This window comes from Staurois parvus, unplaced genomic scaffold (genome assembly GCF_062004578.1).
Source record: "Staurois parvus isolate SC_StPar_1 unplaced genomic scaffold, SC_StPar_1.0 ptg001185l, whole genome shotgun sequence".
NCBI classification, from domain to species: Eukaryota; Metazoa; Chordata; class Amphibia; order Anura; family Ranidae; genus Staurois; species Staurois parvus.
The window spans coordinates 431,654-443,734 of NW_028318981.1; the positions used below are offsets into that span (position 1 = coordinate 431,654).

Consider the following 12,081-nt stretch of genomic DNA (forward strand, 5'->3'; position numbering starts at 1 on the left):
GTACAGCCTGCTGGTTACTAGTTAGTAGCTCTTGACCGGGGTGGACTGACAACTCATGGGGCCCCCGGGCAATAGGGGATCATGGGGCCCCTGTGTCCTTGCCCAAACTAAAAAAAGCCTATGAAAAAGGTACCAGGGGCATCTCATGGGGCACCCTAGTGACCCCGGGCCCTCGGGCATTGCCCGAGTTTACAAATGGTCAGTCCGCATCTGCTCCTGAACCTCTGTTGGCTGTTCTGTCAGTCCTGTTGGGCCCCAGACACTACTCAGCTGATCCTGTCCCCGGTTTGTTTTTGTGGACGCACCAGCTCCCTGCCCACACTGACGACCGGAAGAACTAAAGCACTTTGGCCACTCCATGCCCTTGTGCCTTGTTACTTTACCAGGAGGCCTTGGGTCAGAGCTGTAAGGCGGGGCACCACTAGGTACAAGACACAATGGTACGGGCTGAACCAACGTAACTATGTAACAACTGCTATACCTAAATTTCCTCTTTAAAGTGTTACTAAACCCACAATAAAAAAAGTTTGTATATGCAGTAAAGCGTGCTTCCTCAGCATTGTGTAAAAAGGATGCTTGATCTTGTCTTCTCTGATCCTCTCCTTCTACTGTCCCCTATCCATCTGCTGACAGAACAGAGCCTTGGGGGCAAGCTGCACATGCTCAGTTTGGTGTGTATTAATAGTTTTTTTTTTTTTGTTCTTGAGAGGGTGCAGGTGATCAGCACAGTCTAGAAAGAGGGCCAGGGGTCCTGCAGCCTCATAGGCCAATCAGGGGAGAAAGAAAACTCCTCCCACAAGCTTTAACCAGTGCTCTGCTGGACACTGATAGAAGTCACAATACTGCTCTAACTGCTGATGATAAAAGGTATTTAGAAGTTTATATTAACTAAAATAATTGCATTCCTATGTTGTGTGTACTGTGGGAGACCAGATATAGTGAATGCAGGGTCTGGGGAGACTGGATATAGTAAATGCAGGGTTCGGGGAGACCGGATATAGTGAATGCAGGGTGTGGGGAGACCAGATATACTGAATGCGGGGTCCGGGGATATAGTGAATGCGGGGTCCTGGGAGAACGGATATAGTGAATGCGGGGTCCGGGGAGAGCGGATATAGTGAATGCAGGGTCCGGGGAGACCAGATATAGTGAATGCAGAGTCCGGTGAGACCAGATATACTGAATGCGGGGTCCGGGGAGACCGGATATAGTGAATGCAGGGTGTGGGGAGACCAGATATACTGAATGCGGGGTCCGGGGAGAGCAAATATAGTGAATGCAGGGTCCGGGGAGACCAGATGTAGTGAATGCAGGGTCTGGGGAAAGTGGATATAGTGAATGCGGGGTCTAGGGGAGAGCGGATATAGTGAATGCAGGGTCCGGGGAGACCAGATATAGTGAATGCAGCGTCCGGGGAGACCGGATATAGTGAATGCGGGGTCCGGGGAGAGCAGATATAGTAAATTCAGGGTCCGGGGAGACCTGATGTAGTGGATGCGGGGTCCGAGGAGACCAGATATAGTGAATGCGGGGTCCGGGGAGACCAGATATAGTGAATGCAGGGTCCGGGGAGAGAGGATATAGTGAATGCAGGGTCCGGAGAAACCCAATATAGTGAATGCAGGGTCCGGGGAGACCAGATATAGTGAATGCTGGGCCCGGGGAGACCAGATATAGTGAATGCAGGGCCCGGGGAGACCAGATATAGTGAATGCAGGGTCCGGGGTTTAGTAACACTTTAAGCCTGGTCTAACCAGTGAAACACGTGGATGTGGAGGTTCTCAGGCAGGAACTCTTTGGGGTTGATTTGCTAAAACCAGCTGCAAAATCTGGTGCATCTGTGGTAGCCATCAGCTTCTAACTTCAGCTTGTGCAATTAAGCTTTGACAAAAAAAAAAAAATCTGGAAGCTGATTGGGTCCTATGCACAGCCACACCAGATTTTCCAGTTTTAGTAAATCAAACCCTTTGTCTGGATCAATAAAGCTTGCCAGCATTTAATTTCAAAGGGCGGCTGGCACACAATTTTCAAGGGGGGGGGGGCATAGATCAAATCACTAACCAGATTTTTAGTACCCCGCTCGTGGACCTACTTGGGAGCAGCGTATTTTATGTTCGATAGTCAGATGTGCAGAAATACACCTTTGAATAAACCATTCTGTACCCACTGTATTCCCTTACTGGCTGAACATCCAACCAATCAGATCCAAGTGTTGTCTCGCATCTCTTGTTTCCCCCCGGATATCCTTATACAACCTTCCCATACCCGTAATGCCACGAGCAGGGGCTCGGTGAAGGTGGCAGTGAAGGTGTGGAGGTGTCGGATGGGGTCACACAGATCATAAAAGGAGATCTGCCCAGCCTCGTAATCCAGATATATCCTGACTCGCTCGATGCAGTTACTGTCAGCCAACTGGATCTTATTCCCGTCATGGATCATCAAATACTGATCGTCAGTCCTGTGTAGACACCAGGATTTGTTGTTGCTTCCAATCGCTGAATGGCTTTTAATTCCTTTCCTCTCTATACTGGGGTAACACATCCCTACTCGCCATTCGTTGGAGCCGCTGACGTCCGCGTCCCAGTAATGGCGCCCTGAGGAGAAGCTCCGGCTGCTGAGCACTTGAGGAGCGTACTGAAACCTCTCCGGGGTTTCCGGGCGGTTTTGACTTATATCTGACCAGGATACGGTTTTTTGGTCATCCGATATGTGCAGGTAATAACCGGCCGTGTTTACATCCAATAGTATGTCTGCGATTTCCTGCACATAGCTTGCCCCGTTGATTCCCGATATTATATCCGATAAACCCGCGTGTAGCGTGTGCGAGATCAAAGCCAAGTCCAGTTCACCCGCGTTGAGGAGGAACTTATTGTGTCTCTCTGTATCTTCATTATCTCTCTCCTCACCATCACACAAACCGCCTTGGACTGATTCCTGTAGCACAACCAGGGGGTCCGTCGAGTCGCACAGCTCCTCGATCTGATGCATCTTCCTAGACAGCTCATGCTCCTTGGCCTCCAGCTGCTGGATCAAATTGGAGACCGAACGCGAGACCTGCTCCGCCTGCCCGGAAATCTCACCCCGGACTCTCATCTCTAGCTCCTCCAACTGTCTCCCGAGATCTCTGAACAGAGCAGTGACTCTTTCCGTTTCCTCAGAAGCCTTCCCTTGGACTTTCCTCTGGCGGTCTTGCAGGCTTTGGACCTTTTTTTCGGTCTTCTCCCGCTTTGTCCCCAGTTTCTGAACGACGTTTTGCAATTGTTTTTTTATTTTTTCCGCTGCTTCTTCGAGGGATTCGATTTGGTGCCCTTTGTGTTCTCCGATGAGACAGCAGGACACACAGATGCTGGTGGCGTCCTCGGTGCAGTAATACACCAAGACCTTCTTATGGACGGAGCATTTCCTGTTCTCCAGGGAGGCGGTGGGGTCTGATAAGACGTGTTCTGGGGAGTTGCTGTGGACATTCAGGTGACTGTCGCACAGAGAAGCTTCGCAAAGCAGGCAAGATTTCACAGCAGGTACAGAGGCGTGAATACAGTAAGTACAGGAGACCCCAGTCTCCTTCCGTTCGGGCTGAGAAGAACGGAAGCTCTCCACAATGTTGCAAAGTGTTATGTTTTTCTGCAGCGTCGGGCGACTCCGGAACCGTTTCCTGCACTCAGGGCAGGCGTAATGTGCCGTCCCTTGCTGGGAATCCAGCACGCGGTCAATACAGACCCGGCAGAAGTTGTGTCCGCACCGTAGAGTCACGGGATCCGTGTAGATGTTCAGACAGATGGAACAGTCCAGCTCCTTCCTCAGATCTGCAGACGCCATCACTGACAGCAGAAGGGAAAAAAAAATATTAAAAGTGAAAAATTCCTGAAATTCAGAATCCAGGGGACGTGTATTAGTGAAGGTGTGTATGTCAGGGGTTGTATTTCTTGGAATGTAGCTGAGGAGAGCATGGGCTGAGACGATGGAAGTGACGGAGAGGCTTATAATAGACCCAAACCCGAAGATCATATCTAGAGATGAGTTCAGAGAGATGATGTGGTAAAGAGAACCCGTCCTTTATCTATTCAGGGTAAGCAGTCAGGTTTTTCTAGATAGCAACTCCTCTCTGCTCTCGGTATTTACCTTCTTGGCCACCCCATTCACCTGCTGGGGACCCCCTCCCCAAAAAAGTTCACTCTGAGACTGCATTTAGACCCTTTTTGAAGTCCTCATGCTCACTGTGCACTTAACCCCTTGGCGCCGGTGCCTCCCGGCCCTTTAAGGGTTTCAGAAGCCGGGAGGCGGGGCGGGGTTTTAGGGTCATGTGACCGCCATGATTTGCTGTCATGGGGGTCACATGATCTGGAAAGGTCCCGATCGAAAGAGGAGATAGGGACCTTTCCGTGAGTACCGAACATGTGTGCTGGGAGCATGCTCTCAGCACATATGTGTCTTTTTAATAGAACGCAAACGTGCAGCTGCTTGGCGACTAGGCTCAGATGCCGGGAGGCCGCACATTTGCGTTCGGCTGGTGCCAAGAGGTTAAAGTGGTTGCAAAGGCTGAAGGTTTTTTACCTTCATGCATTCTATGTATGAAAGTAAAAAACCTTCTGCGTGCACCTAGACCACCCCCCCACCCAATACTTACCTGAGCCGCCTCTCTATCCAGTGATGTGCACGAGAGCAGCGGCTCTGCCACGTCTCTCCCTCTTCACTGGCTGAGAGAGCAGTGGAAGCCATTGGCTCTCACTACTGTCAATCACAGCCCTTGAGCCAATGAAGAGACAGCAGGGGCCAAGCCATGCTGTGTGTGTGAATGAATACACAGAGCAGCGACTCTGCTATGATGACTCTGACGACTGCTTGCTATGAGGGCATTAGCCAGGAGTGAAGGGCCAGGAGTGCCGGCAGAGGACCCGAGAAGAGGAGGACCAGGGCTGCTGTGTGCAAAACTATTGCACAGAGCAGGTAGGTACGGCATGTTTGTTATTAAAACAAAACTTTATTATCACTTTTTAAAGGATAAGTTCAGCTTTTGAACAAAAAATAATAAGTGCACTTTTTTTGCAGGTAAAAACATGTACATTTATTATTTTTGTCCATAGGAGCCTGGAAAGCATTGCACCAGCGATCAGTAGATCCCTGATGCCATGCAGGAATATCTGCTTGGTGTACAGGGTGTATGGGATGTACAAGGTGTATGGGATGTACAGGGTGTATGGGGATGTACAGGGTGTATGAGCAAGCAGACATTCTGACAGGAAGACTACAAGCCGATAGCCGCTAAGGCTGCTGGGACTTTCAGTTCATTCACGGAAGTCCATGAATAAATGACGTGGGCGGAGCCGTTTTCAAATCTGACAGATAGTACGGGGAGAAGTTTCCCATACTGTCAGAGGGAGTGGGATGGCAGGCACGGCTGCAGCTATAGAAACATGTTACATGTTCCACCCTAAAAACGGGTAGAACATGTAACATGTTCCCAAATGTGAACTCATCCTTTAAGAATGATAATACTCTAGCAAAGAACTGGTATTGCTCGCCTGTCTGTTTGTAGTTCTCAAAAAACATAAATCCCAAACACCATATGCCATCCCATGACACCCACCATGTACCCCTCACACCGCATAACACCCATCATGTATACCCTACATCCAATCCCACCCTCCATATATATCCCTCACACCATATCCTGTCCGATGATTCTACTCATGTACCTCCTCGCACCCAATGACATCCATAATGTATACCCTACATCCAATCCCACCCTCCATATACATCCCTCACACCATAACCTGTCCCATGTTCTACTTATGTACCTCCTCGCACCCCATGTCGCCCATCATGTACACCCTACATCCAATCCCACCCTCCATATACATCCCTCACACCATATCCTGTCCCATGTTCTACTTATGTACCTCCTTGCACCCTATGACACTCATCATGTATACCCTACATCCAATCCCACCCTCCATATACATCCCTCACACCATAACCTGTCCCATGTTCTACTTATGTACCTCCCCGCACCCCATGACGCCCATCATGTACACCCTACATCCAATCCCACCCTCCATATATATCCCTCACACCATATCCTGTCCCATGTTCTACTTATGTACCTCCTCGCACCCCATGACACCCATCATGTATACCCTACATCCAATCCCACCCTCCATATACATCCCTCACACCACATCCTGTCCCACGATTCTACTCATGTACCTCCTCGCACCCCATGACACCCATCATGTATACCCTACATCCAATCCCACCCTCCATATATATCCCTCACACCATATCCTGTCTCATGATTCTACTCATGTACCTCCTCGCACCCCATGACGCCCATCATGTATACCCTACATCAAGTCCCACCCTCCATATATATCCCTCACACCATATCCTGTCCCATGTTGTAATCATGTACCTCCTCGCACCCCATGACACCCATCATGTACACCTTACATCCAGTCCCACCCTCCATATATATATCCCTCACACCATATCCTGTCCCATGTTGTAATCATGTACCTCCTCGCACCCCATGACACCCATCATGTACACCTTACATCCAGTCCCACCCTCCATATATATATCCCTCACACCATATCCTGTCCCATGTTGTAATCATGTACCTCCTCACACCCCATGACACCCATCATGTATACCTTACATCCAATCCCACCCTCCATATATATCCCTCCCACCATATCCTGTCACGATTCTATTCATGTACCTCCTCGCACCCCATGACACCCATCATGTACACCTTACATCCAATCCCATGCTTATATATTCCTCACACCATATCACACTCAATGACAACCTCACATACACCCCTCACACCATAGCACACACCAAGTCATCCCCCTATGTAGCTCTCACACCCCATGAAAGCCCCTCATATATCCCTAACCCCATATTCGATCCCATGACACTACTCATATACTCCTCTCACCCCATACCACACCCCCCGTATATATACTGCACACCCCATCAACCCCCTCCTCCCATACCCCACCCCATCACAACCCCATAAATACCGCCACCCCGCCCCCTCCCCATATATAGGAGGTCTGTCCAGAAATTATCCCGCCATGTAATATGAAAAATAGAGACATTTATTGAAGAAGATACAAGAAACATTGTACATAGGATAATAATGCCTCTGTTCCTTCAAAGTAGGCACCTTGAGCCCTCGCAGTTCTCCCAACGTCTCTTCCACAAGGTCCTGCCTCAAAATCTCAGACACAGTAGTTTTTGGAGCCCCAAATCAGCTTCCAGTTCTCACACTGTCAGTGATCGATCTTTGTTGATTGTAGTCTGTACACGTTCCACATCTCAGATGTTCTGCTTAATGCAGGCCTTCCACATTCAGATCACTTTCAACAAATTCTCCACCACATTTGTGGCACACTTCCATTTGCGCTGCACTCATTGCATCGTCCCCGAAAGCCTTCTAAACAATCTGAAAAGGTTCTGCGGAGGAATGTTCAAGTTTCACACAAATTTTGATGCAATTTGTTGCTCTACTTGCTAGGTCATTTTGAATGCAATGGCCACACAGTACACATGCTGACCCAGGGGCGTCTAGCACCCCCAAAGAGAAGTCATCATTGTTCATGCATGTGCATTCCACGCCACTCTCCTTGGCTGCCAGGATCCATCGACGTCACGCAAACCATTCTCCATATATTAACAAAGGCTGGACGTTTTCTGGACACACCTCGTATCCCTCACACTATATCACATCTCATGACACCCCTATATGTACCCCTCACACCCCTTCAATCCCCCTATACACACCTCACATATATCACACCCCTATATATACACCTCTCACCCCATCAATCCCCCTATACACCCCTCACACATATCACACCCCCATATATACCCCTCACACCCCTTCAATCCCCCTATACACCCCTCACACATATCACACCCCCATATATACCCCTCACACCCCTTCAATCCCCTTATACACACCTCACACATATCACACCCCTATATATACACCTCTCACACCCCATCAATCCCCCTATACACCCCTCACATATATCACACCCCTATATATACACCTCTCACCCCATCAATCCCCCTATACACCCCTCACACATATCACACCCCCATATATACCCCTCACACCCCTTCAATCCCCTTATACACACCTCACACATATCACACCCCTATATATACACCTCTCACACCCCATCAATCCCCCTATACACCCCTCACATATATCACACCCCTATATATACACCTCTCACCCCATCAATCCCCCTATACACCCCTCACACATATCACACCCCCATATATACCCCTCACACCCCTTCAATCCCCTTATACACACCTCACACATATCACACCCCTATATATACACCTCTCACACCCCATCAATCCCCCTATACACCCCTCACACATATCACACCCCCATATATACCCCTCACACCCCTTCAATCCCCCTATACACCCCTCACACACATATCACACCCCCATATGTACCCCTCACACCCCTTCAATCCCCCTATACACACCTCACACATATCACACCCCTATATATACACCTCTCACACCCCATCAATCCCCCTATACACCCCTCACACATATCACACCCCCAAATATACCCCTCACACCCCTTCAATCCCCCTATACACCCCTCACACACATATCACACCCCCATATGTACCCCTCACATCCCTTCAATCCCCCTATACACACCTCACACATATCACACCCCCATATACAATCCTCACACCCCATCAATCCCCCTATACACACCTCACACCCCTATATATACCCCTCATACCCCATGACACCTTCCTATATACCCCTCATACCCCATGACACCCTAATTTATACCCCTCATACCCCATGACACCCTAATTTATACCCCTCATACCCCATGACACCCTCATATATACCCCTCATACCAAATGACACCCTCATTTATACCCCTCATACCCCATGACACCCTCATATATACCCCTCATACCCCATGACACCCTCATATATACCCCTCATACCCCATGGCACCCTCATACATACCCCTCATACCCCATGACACCCTCATATATACCCCTCATACCCCATGACACCCTCATATATACCCCTCATACCCCATGACACCCTCATATATACCCCTCATACCCCATGACACCCTCATATATACCGCTCATACCCCATGACACCCTCATATATACCCCTCATACCCCATGACACCCTCATATATACCTCTCATACCCCATGACACCCTCATATATACCTCTCATACCCCATGACACCCTCATATATACCCTCATACCCCATGACACCCTCATTTATGCCCCTCATACCACATGACACCCTCATTTATACCCCTCATACCCCATGACACCCTCATTTATACCCCTCATACCCCATGACACCCTCATTTATACCCCTCATACCCCATGACATCCTCATATATACCCCTCATACCCCATGACACCCTCATATATAACTCTCATACCCCATGACACCCTCATATATACCCCTCACACCCCATCATACCTTCATATATACCCCTCACACCCCATGACACCCTCATATATACCCCTCACACCCCATGACACCCTGCTATATACCCCTCATAACCCATGACACCCTCATATATACCCCTCATACCCCATGACACCCTCATATATACCCCTCATACCCCATGACACCCTCATATATACCCCTGATACGCCATGACACCCTCATATATACCCCTCACACCCCATGACACCCTCCTATATACCCCTCATAACCCATGACACCCTCATATATACCCCCATATATACCCCTCATACCCCATGACACCCTCATATATACCCCTGATACGCCATAACACGACACCCTCATATATACCCCTCACACCCCATGACACCCTGCTATATACCCCTCATACCCCATGACACCTTCATATATACCCCTCATACCCCATGACACCCTCATATATACCCCTCATACCTTATGACACCCTCATATATACCCCTGATACGCCATAACACGACACCCTCATATATACCCCTCACACCCCATGACACCCTCCTATATACCCCTCATAACCCATGACACCCTCATATATACCCCTCATACCCCATGACACCTTCATATATACCCCTCATACCCCATGACACCCTCATATATACCCCTCATAGCCCATGATACCCTCATACCCCATAACACCCTCATACCCCATGACACCCTCATATATACCCTCATACCCCATGACACCCTTATATATACCCCTCACACCCCATGATACCCTCATATAAACCCCTCACACCCTCATATACACCCCATGATACCCTCATGCATAAACCTTAGACCCCAATACATGCCTCTCGAACCATATCCAACCTTAGGATCCCATGACATCCCCTATACACCCCTCCCTTCCTACCCCTCTCTCCTATGCTCACCCCTCACTTTCAATGACACCCCCACATCACCCTTGACACAGCAAACCCCCCACCATAGACACCGCTGTAAACAATACCCACCAACACTACTACAGACCCCACTTCCGGTCTAGGGGGTTTCACTTCCGCCGTATGTACGCCATACACACCTACTTCCTTGTTACCATAGTTACACTCCGCACGTTGAGGTGCGACAACTCCCGGCAGACTAAACTGTAACTGATGAAAGTTTCAGATGAAGGCTTACAGAAACACCGCGATGGCTCACAAAAGTGTAAAGTAAAATACTTATGATCAACAATTTCTACCACTATGTCCCCAGTCAAAGAGAGTGGCGACCATTTTTGAGTAGCACACTAGAGACTTATCAGGCCAATGGTGAGAAGCATGCGCAGTGTGAACGTGAGGCCGCAGCGGCCATGTTCGTAGAGGGATGAGTACCCGTACAGATTTTGTTTATGTGTAGAATGAAGGAGTATATAAATATGTATTTTATAATGCGTGAAATGTGGGAGCTCTAGGAATAAAGGGAGATCAGATTTTAGACAAAATGACTGAGAGGAGAGACGGGGAGGAGTAAACATGAGATATAATATGTTACAAATTTACACGCATATCACGTCATAGTCGTGTATCTCCAGTCAATGGGGAAGGATGAGAACCCCTGTTGGGTTATTACTGCCACCCAGAGCTCCGTTAGTGACATTTCCCCTCATTTCCTGTCCCGGTGACAACGTTTCCCCAAACAGGAAGTAAGGAGGAAATATCCACCTGCAATACAAAGAGAAATACAAACCTGTCGGGTTCATCTACTAGAAAAAAGCATGGTTATTTCTCTCTGCGTTGCTGTTGGACATTTCTCTCTCACTTCCTGTCTGGTGAAACGTTGTCACCGGGACAGGAAGTGAGGGGAAAACTGTGAGCGGAGCTCTGGACAGGTGATATGTCGGCATAGGGGGGGCCCCTCGGTGAATTGTCTGTCATGTTTAAAGGAGCTGCGGATGGTTGGGTCCCCGGATACCAAAAAACTGCCTATACAGATGAAGGGGTGCCTGTAGATATAAACAAGCTGGCAGCTTTGGCCGAAGTTAGCTAATGCCCTTGGTATAGGTGTAGGCCATTTATGTACCTCCCGAAGCTTGTCAGAGAAACTCCCAGAGACGCTGTCACCTCATCCTGCCTTGTTGCTAGGACGTTGCTAAGACACTCATAACTGTTACTGTTCACCTCCACCATCTCAGGAGCAAGCTCTTTGTCTGGCTCAACCCCACTCACATGCCGTCTCTCTCCTTCTGATGAAGCAGCTTTGAGCTCAGAGATTGGGAGCTCGCTCCTGTGCTGATGGAGGAGAGCTGGGAGCCTCTTAGCAACAGCCTAGCAACAAGGCAGGACAAGGGGATGTAATCACTGGGAGCTTTTCACTCGGGCTTCAGGAGGTATATAAATGGCCTACACCTATAGACAGGGCATTATTCAAGTTTGGTCAGAGCTGCATCTACAGAAACCCCTTAGGTAGTTTTTTTGGACCCTTTAAGCCTCCTCAAGCTCACGGACATCCAAAACTGGTGGTCCTGGCAACGACTTAGGACCCGGTAATGGCAATTTCTCACAGAACCAGTAACGCCCCTTTCCTGTAGCTCATTAGGTCTCTCCAACAGCTGTGCCCTCCGGGCAG

The 12,081-nt window shown here is 48.9% G+C and overlaps 1 protein-coding gene across 1 annotated transcript; it reads right to left on the reverse strand.

The window, feature by feature from the left end:
• Positions 1-488: 488 nt before the first annotated feature.
• Positions 489-10,529, reverse strand: LOC149438514 (tripartite motif-containing protein 14-like). Its single transcript, XM_089659769.1, has 2 exons — positions 10,488-10,529; positions 489-3,818 (listed from the first exon to the last, which is right to left on the reverse strand). The coding sequence occupies exon 2, from the start codon at positions 3,814-3,816 to the stop codon at positions 2,200-2,202; it is 1,617 nt and encodes a 538-aa protein (XP_089515895.1). The 5' UTR covers positions 3,817-3,818; positions 10,488-10,529; the 3' UTR covers positions 489-2,199.
• Between the last annotated feature and the right edge of the window lie 1,552 nt (positions 10,530-12,081).

Coding starts and splice junctions, on each gene's coding strand:
- LOC149438514 (XM_089659769.1), bottom strand. CDS start 3,816: ATGGCGTCTGCAGATCTGAGGAAGGAGCTGGACTGTTCCATCTGTCTG.